The following is a 21,823-nucleotide window of genomic DNA, read 5'->3' on the forward strand; positions in this document are numbered from 1 at the left end:
GGTGGCGTATTATCACACCCATCCACTGTTTCTCTATCATTGCCTTTATTCCTCTTCCCAACCACCCCACCCCCTTTTTTTTCTATTTCATCTTTTTCTTTGTTTTGTCTTTCTCACTCCTTTGTTCCTCAGGATTTCAGTAACAGACTTACAGCTTAAATGAAACTGGTTAACTAATGGCTTTCACAGCTAAAACATTTGTGACCCCTAATTCAGACTTGAGTGCAAGCCATGAAATTAAAAAAATTACGAATTTGTATAATGCTTTGTTAACTGCTAATATTATAATCCTACAAAACAAAAAAGCAATATAATAGAGTTTATTTTTGGCAGAAGGCTGGTTGGTTGCTCACACATTTAAGAACACAGTTACAAATGTTTTCTGAAACTTTAACACAACCAGTCAGCAATAGTGGAGTAATTAAATCAACTACGGCATGTACACAAAGTAGAATACTACTACTATGCAGCTGTTATAAAAAGTGAGAATGTTCTCTACTAACAGACTCAGAATAATCTCCAAAACATGTTAAATAAAAGAGCAAAGTGAAAAACAGGTATATAGTTTACAAACTGTTGTATCAGAAAGGAAAGAAAATCGATATACATATTTGCTTACATCTATTTGCATAAAGAAACACTGGAGGGATACATATAGTACTACTAATAAAAGTGGTTACTAATGTAGGACACTAAGGGTGGACAGGCTCATGGTTAGTACAAGATTTAATTTTGAACCATGCATTAACTATTCAAAAAATAAAATTAAGAGTCTGAAAATGTTTTAATTAGAATTTTTAAAACTTTTTTACAAAATCTATCTAAACATGATCCAAAATTTCACTACACATTTGTAATTACTTCACTTATATATAGCCTTTTAAATCTTGTGACACTGACCCTATTCATTAGTCATTTGTTTACAATTCTTTACCACCGAGGTGGTCCCAATGAGCACCAGGTACCAGTATTACCTTAAGATGGCATAACGTATCAGTCAAAAGCAACTCGGCAGCACCCGGCTTCATTACTTATTTACTATTTTATGTTGAACAAGTTATTTAAACTCTTGCCCATGTTTCCTTCTCTCTAAAATGGAAATACTTGTTATCTATGATTTAGGGACGGTATACAAATTAGAATGATTCCAAACATACAGAAAGCACTCATTAAATGTTAACAACTACTATTATTAATAGTTCTTTCTATGGACATGTAATGGTTTCATCTATGTAATCAAACACCACAGGGTGTTTCAACTGAATCCAACAAAACTTCGCAGCATATTCAAAACCAGCAAGTTCCTGTTAACAAGTAGCTTCAATTTACTGGAAAGCAGAAAGTGAAAATAAAAAAGAAAAGTGCAACGATGTAATCATACACAGGGCAAGCCACTGTGAGTGCAGAGAAGGGGTGATATATGGCTCAAGTTTAACATGTCAATAGGAGGAATGACAATGTTAAAGGGAAAGAGGATGGAGAGCTGGATTACACCAAATCGTTAAGAGACTTTGACCATGCAGGTTCCCAAACCTGGTTGATTATCAGAATCACCAGCCATACATTTTAAAAACACAGATCCTACCTCAAACTACTGAATCACAATGACCAGGGATAGAATGTGGGAATCTGTATTATTAAAGATCCCAGGTGATTATGATTATTTACTAGGTTTTGTAACCACCACAGATCTCACTCTCTTACAATTAGAGACTTTACAAGTATCTCCAGATAAAATAAATTTAATCATTGCCTTTGGTAGCTTCACTGGAAGGACAGCTAAAGGCAAGTTGATATTATAATTACTCATTCCTTTAAGTCATTAAAGTACTTCTTAAGGTAAATATACGTGTTTTAAGTAGTAATTTGACTGCCATTTACCGAACAATTACTCATAAATGACTGGAAACAAGGCCCAACACCATTCCATCCCAAAACAAAGTAAATATCAAGAGGGAGGAGATACAGAGAATTTAATTTTAAAAAGGGCAAAAGCTCTGAACAGAACCTCACCAAAGAAGACATACAGATGGCAAATAAGGTGCTCAACACTGTTATGTCATTAGGGAATAGCAAATTAAAATGATATATCACTACACACTAAAATCCAAAACACTGACATCAAATGCTGACAAAATGTAGAGCAACAAGAACTGTCAATCACCGCTGGTGGGAATGCAAAAAAGGTACACAGCCACTCTGGAAAACTGTTTGGCAGTTTCTTAAAAAACTAAACATTCTCTCATCATACAATCCAGCATTCAAGCTCCTTGGTATATACCTAAATTACTTGAAAACGTACATCCACACAAAAACCTGCACATCTATATTTACTCATAACTGCCAAAACTTGGAAGCACTGAAGATGTCCTTCAACAGGTGAGCGGACAAATAAACTGTGGTACATATGTACAATGGAATATTATTCAGCACTAAAAAGATCAATCAAGCCACAAAAAGACATTTAAGGAGGAACCTTAAATGAACACTACCAAGTCAAAGAAGCCCTCTGAAAAAGCTATGCACGGTATGATTCCAATTACATGACATTTTGGAAAAAGCAAAACTATGGAAGACAGTAAAAAGAGCACTAGGTGGGACTTCCCTGGTGGTCCAGCGGCTGAGATTCCGTGCTTCCACTGCAGGGGGCACGGGTTCAATCCCTGGTCGGGGAACTGGGATTCCACATGCCATGCAGTGCAGCCAAAAACAAACAAAAAAGCAAAAACAAAACAAAAAAACAAAACAACAACAACAAAAAGAGCAGTAGCTGCCATTGGTTTGGGTGAGGGAGGAAGGAATAGGTGGAACATACGGGATTTTTAGGGCCGTAAAAGCATTGTTTACTACAAAGGTGGATGCATGTCATTATATATTTGCCAAATCCCAAAGAATATACAAGACAGAGAGTGAACCCTAATGTAAACCACGGACTTTGGTTGATAATAATGGGTCAGTGTTGGGTCATCAATTGTAACAAATGTGCCACAGTAGTGGAGCTATTGATGTTGGGGGAGGAGCTATGTGGGAACTGTCTGTACTTTAAGCTAAATTTTGCTATAAACCTAAACCTGCTCTAAAAAATAAAGTCTGTGAGAGAGAAAACACAACTTGAAAAAAAAAAATCAAAGGAAAGGTATTTTGTAAAAAAAAGATTTTTAGTAATAAAAATATATTTCAAAGTTGACAAAAAAGTAACGGTGGCCCTGGAACCCTCCTGCATTGCTGGTGGGAAAGTAAAATGGTGTAGTCACTTTGGAAAACACTTCAGCAGGTTCCTCAAAAAGTTGAACATGACCTGGCAATTCCATTCCTATGTATATACCTAAGAGAATTGAAAACATATGTTCACACAAAAACTTGTGCAGAAATGTTAATAACAGCATTTTTCATAATAGCCAAAAAGGAGAAACACCCAAACATCCACCAACTGATGGACAAAATGTAGTATATCCATACAACAGAATATTATTTGGCCATAATAAGGAATAAAGTACCGTTACATGCTACACATGGATGGACCTTGAAAACATCACCTTAAGTGAAAGAAGCCATTCACAAAAAGCCACATATTGTATGATTCCGTTTATATGAAATGTTCAGAATATTCTTGATATTCTATGATAGAAAGACTATTCTTTCTATCATAGAGACAGAAATTAGTGATTGCCAAGGAAAAGGGGGAATTGGGACTAACTACTAACAGGTTAAACCGGGTTCATTTGTAGGTGATGAAAATGTTTCCAGATTAGACAGTGATGATGATGATACAACACAGTAATACACTAAAAACCAGAGAAATGTACAGTCAACTTTCTGTATCCACAAGGTTCTGCATCCATAGATTTAACCAACTGTGCATCAAATACAGTCAGAAAAAAAATTCCAGAAAGTTCCAAAAAGCAAAACTTAAATTTGCAACTGCAGGCAACTATTTACATTGTATTTACAACTATTTACGTTGTATTAGGTATTGTAAGTAATCTAGAGAAGATTTAAAGTATACAGAATAATATGCATGGTTTATACGCAAATACTAAACCATTTTATAATAGGGACTTCAGCATCCAGGGATAGAGGGGAGGGGGGGTGGGGGAGTCCTGGAACCAATCACTCCACAGATACTGAGGGATGACTGTACACTTTACAGGGGTGAATTTGATGTTATGTGAATTATATCTCAATTTCTGAAGTTTTTTAAAAACTAAGGGTGGGGGCTTCCCTGGTGGCGCAGTGGTTGAGAATCTGCCTGCCAATGCAGGGAACACGGGTTCGAGCCCTGGTCCGGGAGGATCCCACATGCCGCGGAGCAACTGGGCCCGTGAGCCACAACTACTGAGCTTGCGCGTCTGGAGCCTGTGCCCCGCAACGAGAGAGGCCGCGACGGTGAAAGGCCCGCGCACCGCGATGAAGAGTGGCCCCCGCTCGCCGCAACTAGAGAAAGCTCTCGCAGAGAAACTAACACCCAACACAGCCAAAAATAAATAAATTAATTAATTAAAAAACAAAAAAAAACTAAGGGTGGCCCTAATGGATGAGTGTTCCTAAACACTAACATCAACAGCTGGTAACATCAGGAAGGACAACGAACTGTTTTGTGCCTTCTGATGGAAGACCTCATCACCACCTGTGAAGTAGTCTTGTCCCCCCACTACCACCCCCAAAAAGAAAATAAACCAGTCTGTATCAAGACCCTGTATCCAACTAACCAAGTTACAGGGAAAACAAACAGGACAACAGAACATGTTAAACTGTTATCAGAGATGCACTCAGCAAAACACAGACTCTGGGAACCTTTATAGGACCAAAGATCTGATTTCTTCAACAAAAAATGGCAAAGAAAAGGAAAGAAAGATGGAGGGGGTTCCAACAGCAATGTGTTATTTGGATCCTGATTCAAACAAACTCTTCAAAGATAACTGAGAAAACTGGAAATTCAAACAGCGTATATTTGATAATATCAATAATATTAAGGAATTGTTCATTTTTCTTAATTTGGTATGCAACTACAACAGTTGTCTTTTTAAAGTCCTTATCTTTTAGATATATACTGAAATATTCATGGATGAAATTGTATGTTTCTGGGATTTGCTTCAAAATAATTCGGGACAGGGGAGGAGTGGACAGAAGTATAAGTAAAATAAGACTGGTCAAGAGTTGTTACTGAGTGATGAGTGACAAGTTTATGGGAGGTCACAGACTGCTATATTGTTTTTTAATATGTTTAAAACTCTCCACAATAAAAATTAAAGGGTATATGTAATACAATCATACGATACATCTTTTTACAATATAAAGGATAAACTCTTAAGAGAGGAGCATGTATGGAGGGAAAACGTTAAGATTCCTCCAGAGAAATCAGGCAGGAGGAACACCCTGAACTAAAACAGTTGTAGTAAAGAAATTTAAAGCACAGATTAAATCAGTGTTACTTCCTTAGGTCAGTAGTTAGGCTTCAAGTATATTCGAAGCCAAAAAATTGTTTTTTAACTAGAAAAGGCTCCAAAGTTTTTATGCAAAGGAGACTATATTTCCAAAAAATTAATAATCACTGAATTAAAATATATTTTAGGATACTGAGGCTATCTATATTAGATAGCCCACTGAATTACTAAAATCCAGCTCACACTTCCAACAAAGTTCTTTCCTGCTTTAGAACTTATTTTAACGCTATTCCTTTCCACTGAAAAACCTATGGTTAGGTAGTCACACTTAAGATCTAAAAGTATACTTATCCTCCTAGGGGCTTCACAAAAATTAAATGCATTAAGATATGTATTAACAACTTAAAATAATTCTTGGCATATAGGAACTGCTCAATAATTGCTTAGCTATTTACCTGAAAGCTCACAATCTACACAGGTTTCCCATCACCATTTATTTTCTCAGCATCCTGTTAATTTCTGATTTATCACATTTTATTATTTCCCAAGTATAAGCTCCACCAGCAGCAAGGTCCTTGCTTCATATATCATTATATACCCAGTACGTAGCACAAAATAACACTGAAATATATTCACTGAATAATCATACTAGAATCAATAAGACCCAAAGACTCAACATTTTTAGAAGGACCCACTGATCTCTTTAGCATCTGCCAATGGGAAGGATGATAATAAACATTAGCAATAACAGGGGGGCTTCCCTGGTAGCACAGTCGTTAGGAATCCGCCTGCCAACGCAGGGGACATAGGTTAAAGCCCTGGTCTGGGAAGATCCCACGTGCCGCGGAGCAGCTAAGCCCGTGCGCCACAACTACTGAGCCTGTGCTCTAGAGCCCACAAACCACAACTGCCGAGCCCGCGTGCCACAACTACTGAAGCCTGCACGCCTAGAGCCCGTGCTCCGCCACAAGAGAAGCCACCGCAGTGAGAAGCCTGCGCACCGTATCGAAGAGTAGCCCCTGCTCGCCTCAACTAGAGAAAGCCTGCACGCAGCAACGAAGACCCAACACAGCCAAAACTAAATAAATAAAATAAATTTATTTAAAAAAAAAACAATAACAGGGAATAAAGAAGAATAAACAAGTTAAGTGCCTTTTGTGGGGGGAAAGAGGCAGGCATTTGAGATGAACTGAATAATGGATGCATTGAATTTGAAGTAGAAAATTTAAACAGGAAGTTAGAAATACGTCTGAGACATCTGAACGTCAAAAATACAGTAGTGACTAAGAACATGGCCTCTAGAGCCAGCCTGCCTAGGTTTAAATCCCAGCTCTGCTACTCCTAGTTACACGATCTTAGATCTTAGGCAGATTACTTAACCTCTGGGCCCCAATAGTCTAGTGTCCAAAAAAAACAACAACCACCAACAAAAGAAACCAATTGTGCTCACCTCATTGGGTTTTTTTAGGATTAAAGGACTAAATACTGAAGCATCGGAATAACAGCAAAAAACAAAAACAAAAAACACGGTATATTTCGAAATTTACAGTGAAAACAAAAAGAACCAGAACCCCAAGTAACGATAACTGAGACCAAAGGAGAGGAAACATATGAAGAAAAGTGATAAGTGGACCAAAGGGAAAATAAGAAATCACAGAATATAGGCCAAAGAAAAGGATTTTGAGGAAGAAACTGTCAAAAGCAGAAAAGTGTTGGTTAAGTGCATATAATCTGTAAGAAGGCCTCAAGATTTGGCAATTTGAAGGTCAACCACCAACAGAAAGAAGTGTTCTACAAAGTGTTTAGATAGGTATAAGGAGAGCGAGCAAAAAAAGGCTATACAGCAGGATTAAGGGGTAAATGGAGAAAAGAAATCTAGATTAGGGGTCCCTAGACTTTGTTTCCAAGGACTTCAAAAAAGAAACAGGGAGAATATGACACAAGATTGTGGACTCTTAATTCTATCAAATAAAAATTTTTTTACTCTACTGCCACCACCATTTGAAAAAGGAAAACTGCATAACAGCAAGTCTTTATGAAGGCTAAAACTCTCGGAATAAAAGGAACACCTTTATGAAAAATCTCTATATTGTTCTTATTTTTTATAATTTCATAGTAGATTTATAAAAATCTTGTAATAGAAAAGAAACAAGGATTTGCAAATCATTATTCTAGACTACCCTAAGAAAACCCTGGCAATAACAGATTAAAAGGGAAACAATTACCTCCCCCCATTAAAAATGAAGAAATCAAGTTATGTCTGAGAGAAACATCTCCTATTAACTTAAGATCTTTAGGTGGCAATATCTGTCACGTTATGACAAATCTGTATGCCAGAGTATGCAAACACAAACACTAATTAAAAGTTTACATTTGCTGGAGAATTAGTAGTTTTAGAATACAAACTCCAGAACTACATTTTCTATGTATTACCTATGTCATATTTTTATAGTTGGCACACAAGCATTTTGTATATACCATAAGTGCATTTATTACACACTAACTACAGAAAAAAATATAAGGACATATTTGCAATATATATAAACTAGACCTGGCATGCCATGAGGGCTCAATAAAACTTTTTTGAAATGTACTGAAGTGGTGTATGCCACATAATGAGTTACAAGTCAGATTCCATTTCTACAAAAAATACCAAAACAACAATACAACACAATGGTTTCAAGAGTGGTAAAAAGACCAAACAAAGCCTTTGGATTCAGATAAACCTGGGTTCAAATCTCAGCTGCAATACTTTATAGCTGGCAAAGTTATTTAAACTGTTTGTGTTTCCTCATCTGTAAAATAGAAATGATACCTACCTCATAAGGTTGTAGTGCTGATGAAATGGCAGTTATAATTTCTATTTAATGTGACTGCCAAAATCCCACAAGCAGTCCATTTTTTCCCAAGTCCTAGACCAAATCAATCCAAATCTCTGGAGGATGAGACAAAGGCCTGCATACTTTTTACAGTTTTACAAGTGATTACCACTAGCACTCTCTTTTAGAAATCACTGTCCTAGAGCCTTATTAACAAAGCTTTACCTTAGTCCCAGGTAAGGAACCATCACAAAGATGAAAGAGCGTTAAGACATCCTTTGGTTTAGTTCCAATCTTCTAAGAAAGACCTTTACCCAAAATTCCTTTTACAGGGAAGAGAACCATAATGCAAACTTCCAGTTTAAAATCCTTTCCAAAGCCAGGAAATATAATTCCACACTGAAATTTTATATCAAAATGAGGTATACCTTAGCCTTGTTGTATTCATTATTGGATAGTTTTAATACTGAATACTTTCAATAATGTATAGATGAACAGTGTACCCAAAGATGTATACCATAACGATATGCAACTTCTCTTATTTCTGTTATCTTTCTTAAAATTAAGTTTAAGTTTACAATTTAAATCCATTCATACTTCACTTAAACTTTCCCAATAAATTTTTTATTCAACACATACATTTTAAAATGTGCATCTCACAAGCATTCTTACTAAAGACTGAAGACGTGTAAAGCAAATTCAGCATTCCAGAAGCAAACCTGAAATCCTATTAACTAAGTAGCCCAATAAAACATTTTAGAGAAATATACAGAACAAAAACACACAATCATGAACATTTTATTCCAAAAGAATCAGTGTGAAATAATAAAAATTCCTGGAAAAAAAATAAGAGTCTACAAACACTGCAGAACTTCTTCAAAAAAAAAGCAAACAAAAAAAGTTTAGAATGGCTATATCAGAACTAATATGACAACAGTAGATAAACTGAAAGCAAGCAAGCAAAATGAATCTTCCTTAAAAGACTTCGGTCAAGAAGAGAATTCGAAGGGAAAGCAAGGGCTAGGGTAGACAATATAGATAGACCTCACTGTTGTACAGATTTTTTACTAATTTAGACACAAGACATTTTTCAGCTACTTACACCAGTGAAACTTATGAATGACTAATGCAATTGCTAACTTGAAAAGTGTTTAAATTCAAGCTTTTCTATAACAGTACAAAGGTTATACACACTGTATCAGGGACTGGTGAAGTATTATTTAGTGAGCCCAAGCCTCAATGCATTTGTAAATGCAATTTTTAAAAATAAATGCCTCACACCGAATATTAAGTTTGCACATGGTGTAGTAAAAGTTGTACATCAACAGAACTCTATACATCCCAGATATTTTAAAGCAGACTACACACAAAAAAAAACAATTTTGACTTTAGCTTTTTAAATGTTATATTTTTAAGAGCCCAATAGTATATCAAAGCACTAAAACACTGAATTGACTAACAGGTGTTAATTTATAATTAACTTTCTCAAGACTTGGTAAAGTGTCAAAATATCTGTTTCTTACTTTTCAAAAGTTTAACTTTCCCAACTTTGTAGAGACAAATAAAAGTCGACTGGTTCAAAATCAAACTGAAGATATACATATTTGTTTGAGGACACCCTTTTTAAGCTAATCCAATCTTCCTTCTTTCAACACTGCATTTCCCTAACCATTCACCCCAGGCATATATGACATGTATGTCAGCGAACAATACTACTTACATTCTAAATATATACCAGCCTGAAGAACAGGTGCAACACTATTTAGATGCATGCCTTTTTTCTTCTAAGCCTAAATTTGCCTTGGAAAGTGATTTTAAAATAAACACAAACACCCAAAAGAGTTGAACAATCCTTTTTAAAAGATGTAGTCCTTCTGAAATACAACACATAAGTCCTTAAAACACCAACAATCTTCCAAAAGTTAGGTAAACCAACCTATCAAAGTTTCACCTTAAGACTGAGTCCGGCTCAATTATGAAGGATCCTGAGGATATTTAACTTTGCTTCCCCTGCGTGAGTTGGTAACGTGAGACAAGTACGCTTTACTCCAAGTTAATATTAAATGTTCATAAAGACGACACAGATATTCTGGTTTGGCTTTTTATGTGTAAAGAAGGGGATGGAGGGCGGTGAAGGGTATTCTAAAAAGAAAAACTCAGTACAGAGAAGCGCTGATGAGTCAGTCACTAAGAACTCAAAGGGAATCTAAGTGAATAAGGCAGCATCCCAGGTAAGAAGGTACTTAAAGTTGGCGGTAGGAAATGAAAACTTCACAGGTCAACCGCAAGCCATTGTGCTCGGTAGCAGCCCTGGAAAGAAGCGTGGCTGTCAAGGGGTAAGGGTTATCAACTCCGGGGGAGGGGGGCAGACATGCCAAATCGGAAAAGGGGGGTGATCCGGGTAAAGGTGGTAAAATGCCCGTCCCAATCCCTCTCCTCCGATTCTCCATCTCAAGAGGCACGAACAAGAGCAAGCTCAGTGCCCAACAGCCCCTCGCCGGACTCTCTCCCACAGAGAGGAACTCGGCCCCAAGCCCCGGAGACCCGCGCAGGCCGCCTCCGGAGGAGCCCCCGCAGACGCCATACTAAAAGCCAAAATGGCTGCCCCAAGGAAGCCCGCACCGCGCAGCTAGTGAGGGCTGGGTAACAAGCTTCTGCGGGAAGGGGGGAGGGGGGCTAGAGGAAGAGCCGTCGCCAGGACCATAGACCCCCGAGCCGCACAGGTAGGTTTCTCTCGGCCTCCCAAGGCCTCGAGCTCCGACTGAGGGGAGTCCCGGCCCCACCCCCCCACCCCCCGGCCGGGAACCCCGCCGCCGCAGCCGTCCCGCACACCGACCCCAGCGAGGTACCTGCAGTTCGGCCCGCTCCACCTCCCAGTGCGCCCGCTCCATCTCGAACCGAGCCCACTCGTGCTGGATGTAGTGCAGGATCCCTGGGATAGTGTACTGCTGCGGCCGGGACAGCTCTGGGCCTGCCGCGGGACCCGCTCCCTCGGCGGCCGGAGGACCCCCGCCGCCCGCCGCTCCATTCCCCCCGGGCGAAAGGCTCATGTTCCCCCCAGGTCCCTGCTGCTGCCGTGGAGGGGCCGCCATCCCGGGGCCGCCACCACCGCCTCCGGCGAGCTCGTCCATTGTGTGTGGGGCCCCGGCCGGGGCGCAGGGCGAGACGCCGACCGCTGGGGGAAGGGCCGGAGAGGGTGGCCCCGCGCTGGCGGCGGGGCGGAGGCCGGCTGGGAGAGGGGCGGGGAGGGGGTTGTTGCTGAATGCCTGCCGTGGGTCAGAGCAGGGAGCTGCCGGCCGCCGCCATTACAGTCCCTCCTCCATCTGCCAGTTTCACTCACTCACTTTAGGGGAAGGGGGGGCCGCGGCGGGAGGGGGAAGGGGGGGGCAGGGTTGGGAAGGGGAGAGACGTAGGGCCGCCGCTCCCGCGCAGCATGCCGGGTAGAGAACGCCGCTGCCGCCGCTCGCCTACTAGCCAAATAGAGTCCGGCCTCACCCTACGCAGGCGTACTGAGGACGCAGTCGGCTTGCCGTTGGAGGCGGGGAAGGAGATTCGGCCCCGCCCCTAGGCCCGCCCCGCAGGCTCGCTGCGGGAGTCTGGCGGCCGAGTTCGGACGGTGGGTCACCGAATCCAATCTTTGGAAGAGAGTCGGTCTCTGCCTTCCCAGGAATCCGTACCCCTCTCTCAGTCAGTCCCCAGCGCCGTTCCCCACCCAAGGGTCTCAGCAGCGCGCCTGCCTTTGGAGCGGGGTTTTAACCTGGTTGGTTGCTCTGGCCGGCCGAAGCCGGTCCCGGATTCCTGACGTTTCTTTTGCATTCCTTGCGTGTTTTCAGGCAGTCCCAGAGGGTCGGGCCTCTTTCTCTGCCTGTCACTCTCTCTTTCTCTGGTTTCCTAGCACCAGTCAGTTCCCGGGGCTTTGGGGACGTTCTCTTTTGGCAAAGAGCCCAGATCTTCCCGGACGTGGAGACTGATTCTCTGTCTCTGGGCTTTGGTCCCAATTCTGTGCTCCCTGTCGCGCGTCGCAACTTGTACCACTTTGCCTCCCTTCTTTCCTATTCTGGGGTGGGTTGTGTTTGGGGAGTTTGACAGGAGAGCAGTAGCGATTGTTTTCATTTTTCTTTTGGGAGAAGGGAAGGTGAAAATCTTTAGATCTTGATAGTGGGCAGAGGGAGAAAGAAAACTGTGGAGGAGACTGGTTAAACTAACAATTTGATATTTTAGAAGTGAATGAGCTCAGAAATATTGTCATTCATAGCAGAATCTTTTGATGGAAATAGAAAATAAGAGCATTGTGAAGACAATTTAAAACCCTAGATGAACGGCTAAAAATGTTTTCCTGGGTTGTTTTAGTGAATGTAATATACACATAAAAGACAAGGTTAATCTTTTAAGTACCATAGTGTGTGTGTTTATGTGCTTAGGTTGCCCGGAAACATCCTTAATGAACTAGTAAGTTTCTAAAAGTTAATGTAGCTAATAACCATTTGGTTAAAAAATAGGACAAAAATGATATTTAACAACATAATAAGGAAAAAAGATTCATTAATTACAGCTATGCAGGAAAATCGCATATAACATTTATTGCATTCAAATTTTTCGCTTCTCTACTACCAATAAAATTTTCACTATGGAATATACACGACCACTCGGTGTAATTTCCAAGAGATAAAGTAGTACATCTTATTTTATCATGTCTGCTTTACTGTTATTATAGTTTAATGGAGAGCAGATTGGACTTGTTACCCATGCTGCCATGTTTTATTTACATATGAAATGAGGTCTGAGGTCACAGAATTATTAAGAACTATTTCTCCATTTCATAGCAACCAACATACAACCTGCTCATTCAATCTTGTTCATTTGCGAGGGGCCTCAGAGCACATAAAAAGTTCAGAAATACTGTACTGCCTCAATACCCATATACATCAAGAAAAATTTGTGAGAGGGTGTGACTGATCTCCCTTACATTGGTATCAAAAGAAGAAGGGCATACCCACTAATATTTCCTGCTGTTACGTCAAGTTCAAGTAAAGACTGGATTTATAATCCTTTTTCCTCCCCACTCACCTTCAAAAAAAACAAAGTCTGCTCTTCTATTACCTATCATATTAAGTGGCACCACATTCAAACCTGAGGCCTGGCAGTCATTCTAGTACCTTTCCTTCACTTGGCCCCCTCATCCAATCCCTTTCTCAGTAATATCTTTTATCTCTATTCCATATCTTCATACATGTCTTAATTTAAACCTTCCCACCTCTACTGTTCCCCCGCCTTCCACTACCACTGATGCCTGAGTGATCTTCAAAAGGCAGATCTGATCCTATCACTCCCTGCTTAAAATATATTAATGATCACCAGACTTATAATAAAGCCCAAATTTTAGCATAGTATATAAAAGTCCTTATTGCCTAATTTACCATCACACCATCATGGTACCCCATTCTCTCCAGCTAATCTGCACCATTTTGGGTTCCTCAAATGTGTAATGCTGTTTCATTACACAAGAATTTAATACATGCTGTATCCAATTGGCTTTCCTTCCCTTCTTCCTTCAAAACTCATCTCAAGTATTTCTTCCTCCAAGAAGCTTTCCAGATCCATGAACTATTTAGTATAGTATCCTAATAGTATCCCATGCTTAACTCCTAATACTTATTACATTGTATTTAAATTGTCTATATATGTACTCCTCGGTGACATACTAAACACTATGAAAGCAAGACAGTCACATAACAGGTACTGCAAATCTTTGCTTCACTGATTTACTTTCTTTTTTTTTTTTTTAATTTCTGGATTGGCTGCTATTTTTCAGATACTCTGTTAGTCGCTGGTGAACCACTGTGAATCAAACAGACATAATCTCTGCCTTCACAAACTTTCCAATCTAGTTTTAGGCAAATTACTTAGCACCAAGCACCCTTACTTCCTCAAAGTCTTATCCAGATCTGTCTCTTACACTCCCTATTTGAAGAATTCCAGTTGAACATGTCTGGATTCACTTTGTCCATGGTTTTATAAATGTCAACAATGCAATCCTAAACCATATTCTTCCCAGATCATAGTCATTTATCTGCAGGATTGTAGCCTCCTAGAGGGGCAGGACCTATGCCCCTCTTGTTGAAAACTGTACCCCCAGTGCCTGGGACAGTGAAATCCCCAATAAATGTTTGATGAATAACTTAAATTCATACTAGACTAATATGAATATTTTTCCTTCACCTCAATCTTTTTCTTACCAGTTTTTGCTACCATTGTACCAATTATCTCTTGAGGTTCAATGACCAGAACTGTCATGAGCACTAATAGTAAAAGACACCAAAATTTTCTCCTCTATTGGGAGATTATTTTTTACAGTATTGATGTTGTGCTTTGTGTACATGACTCCAAGGACAGTCTGCAGTGAGCTCCTAGAATCTTGTTCTCTGTAGGTAATGAGCTTTCCCAGGCTCACCTACAACTCACCTAACTGGAATTCCCTTCCTAAACTGTGACTGAGTCATTTCCTCTTTTCAGCATCAACCTTTGAAACTTCCTGTTTGTTCTGTCCTTTCATCAGTCTTGTTCATTTCTCCTCCACTCCCATTGATTCAGTTTCAATGCCTGCCTATTTATATCTTTAATCAGTTTAGAATTTTAAGGGTTTTTTTTTCCCCATTAGCTAATCTTAGACACCTGTGTTTTTATTCTACCTGACCAAAAAGAGACTTGTCACATTTCATGTGCATATATTATATCAGCAAAAGTATGTTAAGGAATTCTAGTCTTTTAAATACATCAGAGTGGTTAACACTCAGATGCCTTCTTCCCAGTTATTGCAATACCTGATGTACAAAGTGTTTTGACCCTGACTTTGAGAACTATGTGAATTCCTTCCCAGACATCATATTATTTCATTGGTACATACTTCTCTACGTATCTTTAACAGATTTTTTTTAACATACCACTATACCATTATCACACCTATAAAATTGATGGTAATTCCATTGTACAGTCTAACCCTGGTCCATAGTCAGTTTCCTAAACATCCACTTTCATGCCTTGCTGACTATGTACCTGACATCCTACTAACAAAGCTCAGACTGGTTCACAATCACTGATCTAGTCATCTTTTTCCATCATCTGAAAAGATTGTGACAAGTATTCTTATCTCTATGAGGAGAGAAAGCTGAGATAAGAGTTCTGGGTCACTTCCGCAGCCCTTAGTAGAATAGGAAGTATTCCTACTCTTACATCAGTGAGTATACATGTTTATTTGGAAACAAGAAATAAAGTCTCCCTTTACAGTTCTGCCTCCTTCTGTCCTGTCAATGGATTTAATATTACTACCTCTGGCTCCCAAATCATTTGCACTTTTGAAATCATTTTTTAGGTAGTTTCAGGGTGATTCAGTCACTTGGGGAAATTACATAGTGTTTACATTTATAAATATAGAAAACAAATGAATATTAGAGCCCAGAGAAATATCTTTGAGAAGAGTTGGCATGTGTTCAAAAACCAAACGAGCAAAGTGTATAATGGAGATGGAACAGAAAAGGAGGCAGCTTTGACCTGCACTGTGGTTTAACCAGCATAATAAGATCAGGTATCTACTTCTCATTAAAGCAGTTGCTTGTGGCTAAGAAAAGTGTAGAAATATATGCAGGATACCTGAACTATTCAAATAGTATATTGTGTGGAAAAGAAAAGGAAAAGGACCTTCACAGATGACAGAAAAATAGGCACCAAGACCTTCAGGAAACTCTGCATGCTATATAAAATTCTAGTCCAAGTTCATTCCTGAATTGTCTCCTGGGTAATATGAGTCAGAAAGCAGTAGCCTGTGATAATACTGTATAATAGCTAACTCAGAGAGATGTCAAAATTGAAAGGAAAAAAAGAAAAAAGGATTGCCTGGAGCCAAGTCACTCCTGAACATTGGCTAAAAGTGAACAACCAGGTCTATAAACATGAGAACCAAATGACTGGAAAATGTGACTGAATGGGAAATTGCCAAAACTTTCCTAGGTAATAATTTAACAATCTTGGAAATGTGGTTTGTCTCCTGTTGGAGCAGCAGGGGAGAATGTTCAGAAGAATGGTACCAGACATGGACACCTTGCCTGGGAAATCTCTGCTAAAGATAGTGTTTTCTTTGGAAAATGTTTTAAATTTGGCAAAAATTCACAAAACCTTATTTTTTTATGATAACATTTTTAAAGATGGTAATCTTTAGTTTTGTCTATTAATAGACTAACCTAAAGTACCTGACAATTAATTACCCTACAAAAAAAGATTAAAGAATTCCTTAGAGCATTTTTAAATAACTCCTATTGCTCCTTTTGTATTATAGCTTTCAATATAGTCATCGGATGTTGTAAATCATGTTGTGCGTAAGACTTTTTTTTTGGCCACACAGCATGTGGTATCTCAGTTCCCCGACCAGGGATTGAACCCATGCCCCCGGCAGTAGAAGCTCCAAGTCTTAACCAGTGGACCACCAGGGAAGTCCCTAGACATTTTTATTTAACTTTTTATTTTGGATTTCAGTCATGCAAAAGTAGAAAAAAAAAGTCTAATGAACTGCCATTTTCGACAGTTATCAAGATTTTGCCATTCTTATTTCATCTATTCCCCTTTTTTTCTGTGTGAAGAATTTGTTTTTGACTATTAAAAAAGTTTAACAAGAAAGTTTAATATGAAAATGTACACTGCTCAATTTTTTATATGATAGTAAAACAGGCCCTTTGGAGATGGGACATGAGGAAGCAATTGATTTCTTTGATGAACACAACCTTTGTTTATACTCATTCCAAAGCTTCTAACATGATGATACTATTTTCCCTTATACTGCCATTCCAGTATTGTTCTGTCACCCACCAATTGCTGTCTCTGCACATTCATCTATTGCAAGATTCATAAAGGAATCAAATCCCCAAAGATTCCTTGGACATGTCCACCACCATTTGATTTCAGTGATAACTTCTTGTCCATAAATTTTTCAACTCAGGAGGGTGAGCCTTGCTTATGGCGTCTACTCAACAAGCTCAAAGATACCTTGAAATGGAATTCGTGGCCTCCCTCACACTTCCATGGCCGGCCCTCGGAATAATTTAAAGTAAATCCAAGACATCATATTATTTCATTGGTATATACTTCTCTAGGTATCTTTAACAGATTAGGACCTTTTTATTTTCAACATACCACAATACCATTATCACACCAGTAAAATTAGTGGTAATTCTATTACCCAGTATAATCCCTAGTCCATCGTCAATTTCCCCCAATTATCTAAAAAAAATTTTTTTAAAGAGTTGGTGATTTCAAATCAGGATCCAAACAAAATCTATATATTTCCTTTATTTGCAGTATCTTTAGGTCTTTTTAAATTTGTCTCCCCCCTCACCCCCACATCATCATGCCATTTATTTGTTGAAGAGGTGAGGTTATTTATCCTGCAGAATTTCCCACATTTGGCTGGTTGCATTTTTATTGTATTATTTAGCATATTCCTTTCTCCTCCATATTGTCTGTAAACTAGGAGTTAGATCTAGAGGCTAGGTTTGATTCAGGCTTTAATTTTTTTTGGTAAAAATATTTCTCCATTGGGGATGCAATGTACTTTCTATTGCATCACACCAGGCAGCACATAATGTCTAGTTGTCTCAGTTTTAGTACTGTAATGTACTAAACTTGATCAGCCTGATCTAGCTATTGTCAGCCTTAGCTAGCTAGCTAGCTGTCTTTTAACACATATATCGTGCTCTACTCTCAACAGTTTCTGCTCAGCGCGGGAGTCTTTCTATTAAAGAGCTTCCACTGGATGTTGCCGAGCCTTCGGGGTCCTGGTTGGGACCTTTCTTTGCACTCATTGGCAAAAGAGATCCTGCCAGATCTCCTCCCAGTTCTCAGTGTGATACTTAGATTCCCTCCTGGGGTTCCCATGTCAAGGAGGGGGGGCGCCCTTCCTTTGGATGATGACTTGGTGATTTCTGGGTTCCTTGGCTCTTTTGACCCTTACAGGACCACATTTTCAAACCTCCACTTCTGCTAGCACAGGTGTGGTTCCCGCATTCTAGTTGCTAAGGGTAGTTAGTGTTCTGGAGTTCCAGGGGATGTTTTTCCCTTGGTTTTTGGTAAAGATGTTACTGTATAATTTTTTCTTTTTTTCCATCCTCGTGGCTCTCGCTGTTTTTTGTAAGGGGATCCCGGGAACTTCCAAAACTGCTCTGCTACTAACACCACTCCCTTGCTTCTCTGCACTCTTGGCGTTTTAAAGTTTAAATTGCCTGCTAGTTAACCTAAGTTTATTTATTAGAGCCCTGCTATGGAAATAACTTATTTGATCACTGCTAAAATAATTGTGACATTTTTGCTATTCAGAGATGTGAGATATAAGTGAGTGTAAATTTAAGTATGAATAATATCCTCTGGGAACAGTTGGGCAGGCTCTTGTCTGACAACTTTACTCTCCTATTTACATTTTCAGCCAGGAGCTGTAACATGTTGCTGTACTTTACTGTGAAATTCAGTAAAGCAAAAAGTGCTCCTGGGCAAAGGGCAGCCAAGCAGTACACCTGAAAGGCTCTGTGTTTACCCTGACACCTGATCGGAACAAGAATGATACTAAATTCAGATACGTGTCTGAAAACTTGCCTTGGACAGCATTTGCTGGGTATGTTTTATTTATTGGAAGTAGAAAGGGAGATTAGCTGAACTCACTAAGAGAGCGAGTCAGACGTAAGAATTTTGGAAGTTTAGGTCTGATTACAAATGTTAAACACACTGTAATAAATGCAGTAGTATGAGCTTTTCTGTCCTAAAGTTTCACATTATCTGATTAAGCCACTTCATAGGCTTTAGGCTCCCTGTTGAGATCAACTGAAAGCGAATAGTCTGTTAGAATTCCACCTTTTGTGATACACTCTGGGGTCAAGATTAAACCTGCCAAAATATGCACATGTAGCCATTAGCCAGTGAAAGCCTTTGAATAGAGGGTACAAACTGGGTAGACCTAGATTTACGCTAGTGAATGGAGAGTGAAATTGTACGTCCATGGTCATATTACAGCCGTCACTGAATTACTGGAGTCTTGAGGCAAACCTGGAGGTAAAGAGCAATGGGTGAGAGCACAGACACTGGAGCCTGGCTAACATGATTGGGTCCTTCCTCTGCCGTTTTACTTGGTGACCTTTGGCAAGTGACTAAGTTTTCATATCTGTGAAATGAAGATAAAAACAGTCTCTAACTCATAAAGCTATTATGAGGATTAAATGAGTGTAGGTAAAGCATTCGAAACAGCGCCTGGTTGTTTGGTAAGCACTGTGTGTTTTCTATTGTTATTATCTCTCTTCAAGAGTTGTTTTGTTTGGTTATTAGGACATCTTATCACAAAGGGTGAATGATGCCTCTCAGGTTACAGCAGCGGATTCTTTCATGACCACCATCAAATATCAGGAGCATTAATTACTCATTTGAATTAGAGTTAGTTGTGGCCATGTCACTAACAAAAAAGATATATCCTGTTGGCTGAGTAAACTGATCCTCAAATTAAGGTTTAATACAGTAATTTTTGTGTTTCATTGTTTCTTTTAAAGCAATGATCTGCAAAATGGAGCCATAATTTTCTAAGTGATCTCTTCAGGACTGAAAAATGTTAATGTAGCTTTTAATACTGCTTCATTTTAACTCAAGACACACTTTATTTAATTAAGAAGATCTTAAATAATAATTTCAATATATAATTGTAGTTTTATAGTATTCTTTTCTTTTTTTTTAAACATCTTTATTGGAGTATAATTGCTTTACAGTCTTGTGTTAGTTTCTGCTGTATAACAAAGTGAATCAGCTATATGCATAACGTATATCCCCATATCCCCTCCCTCTTGCATCTCCCTCCCACCTTCCTTATCCCACCCCTCTACGTGGTCGCAAAGCATCAAGCTGATCTCCATGTGCTATGCAGCTGCTTCCCACTAGCTATCTATTTTACATTTGGTAGTGTATATATGTCAGTGCTACTCTCTCGCTTCGTCCCAGCTTACCCTTCCCTCTCCCCGTGTCCTCAAGTCCATTCTCTACGTCTGTGTCTTTATTCCTGTCCTGCCCCTAGGTTCATCAGAACCATTTTTTTCTTAGATTCCATATATATGTGTTAGCATACTGTATTTGTTTTTCTCTTTCTGACTTACTTCACCCTGTATGACAGACTCTAGGTCCATCCACCTCACTACAAATAACTCAATTTCATTTCTTTTTATGGCTGAGTAATATTCCATTGTATATATGTGCTACATCTTCTTTATCCATTCACCTGTCAATGGACACTTAGGTTGCTTCCACGTCCTGGCTATTGTAAATAGTGCTGCAATGAACATTGTGGTACATGACTCTTTTTGAATTATGGTTTGCTCAGGGTATATGCCCAGTAGTGGGATTGCTGGGTCATCTGGTAGTTCTATTTTTAGTTTTTTAAGGAACCTCCATGCTGTTCTCCATAGTGGCTGTATCAATTTACATTCCCACCAACAGTGCAAGAGGGTTCCCTTTTCTCCACACCCTCTCCAGCATTTATCATTTGTAGATTTTTTGATGATGCCCATTCTAACTGGTGTGAGGTTGATACCTCATTGTACTTTTGATTTGCATTTCTGTAATGATTAGTGATGTTGAGCATCCTTTCATGTGTCTGTTGGCAATCTGTATATCTTCTTTGGAGAAATGTCTATTTAGGTCTTCTGCCCATTTTTGGATTGGGTTGTCTGTTTTTTTGATATTGAGCTGCATGAGCTGCTTGTATATTTTGGAGATTAATCCTTTGTAAGTTGCTTCCTTTGCAAATATTTTCTCCCATTCTGAGGGTTGTCTTTTCATCTTGTTTATGTTTTCCTTTGTTGTACAAAAGCTTTTAAGTTTCATTAGGTCCCATTTGTTTATTTTTGTTTTTATTTCCATTTCTCTAGAAGGTGGGTCAAAAAGGATCTTGCTGTGATTTATGTCATAGAGTGTTCTGCCTATGTTTTCCTCTAAGAGTTTTATCGTGTCTGGCCTTACATTTAGGTCTTCGATCCATTTTGAGTTTATTTTTGTGTATGGTGTTAGGGAGTGTTCTAATTTCATTCTTTTACATGTAGCTGTCCAGTTTTCCCAGCACCATTTATTGAAGAGGCTGTCTGTTCTCCATTGTGTACGCTTGCCTCCTTTATCAAAGATAAGGTGATCATATGTGCATGGGTTTATCTCTGGGCTTTCTATCCTGTTCCATTGATCTATATTTCTGATTTTGTGCCAGTACCAAACTGTCTTGATTACTGTAGCTTTATAGTATAGTCTGAAGTCTGGGAGCCTGATTCCTCCAGCTCCGTTTTTCTTTCTCAAGATTGCTTTGGCTATTCGGGGTCTTTTGTGTTTCCATACAAATTGTGAAATTTTTTGTTCTATTTCTGTGAGAAATGCCATTGGCAGTTTGATAAGGATTGCATTGAATCTGTAGATTGCTTTGGGTAGTATATTCATTTTCACAGTGTTGATTCTTCCAATCCAAGAGCATGGTATATCACTCCATCTGTTTGTATCATCTTTAATTTCTTTCATCAGTGTCTTACAGTTTTCTGCATACAGGTCTTTTGTCTCCTTAGGTAGGTT

The 21,823-nt window shown here is 39.1% G+C and overlaps 2 protein-coding genes and 1 pseudogene across 7 annotated transcripts in view; 1 reads left to right on the top strand and 2 right to left on the bottom strand.

The window, feature by feature from the left end:
- The window catches only part of STRN3 (striatin 3), a 112,833-nt gene extending 100,924 nt beyond the window's left edge, over window positions 1-11,909 (bottom strand). For all 4 annotated transcript variants that reach the window (XM_061180753.1, XM_061180751.1, XM_061180750.1 and 1 more), the window contains exon 1: window positions 11,053-11,909. In XM_061180753.1, coding sequence (XP_061036736.1) covers window positions 11,053-11,334 — 282 coding nt within the window. In that variant the 5' untranslated portion in view covers window positions 11,335-11,909. The remainder of the gene's footprint in view (window positions 1-11,052) is intronic.
- AP4S1 (adaptor related protein complex 4 subunit sigma 1) overlaps window positions 10,599-21,823 on the top strand; it is a 77,872-nt gene continuing 66,647 nt past the window's right edge. For 2 of the 3 annotated variants that reach the window (XR_009699424.1, XM_061180754.1), the window contains exon 1: window positions 10,599-10,926. The gene's annotated coding sequence lies outside the window, so the exon portion shown is untranslated. Of the gene's footprint in view, window positions 10,927-11,714; window positions 11,820-21,823 lie in introns of those variants that run through there. The other variant, XM_061180755.1, reaches the window with a different exon arrangement.
- LOC133085392 (small nuclear ribonucleoprotein G-like) lies at window positions 16,987-17,202 on the bottom strand (annotated as a pseudogene).

This window comes from Eubalaena glacialis, chromosome 2 (genome assembly GCF_028564815.1).
Source record: "Eubalaena glacialis isolate mEubGla1 chromosome 2, mEubGla1.1.hap2.+ XY, whole genome shotgun sequence".
Lineage (NCBI taxonomy): Eukaryota > Metazoa > Chordata > Mammalia > Artiodactyla > Balaenidae > Eubalaena > Eubalaena glacialis.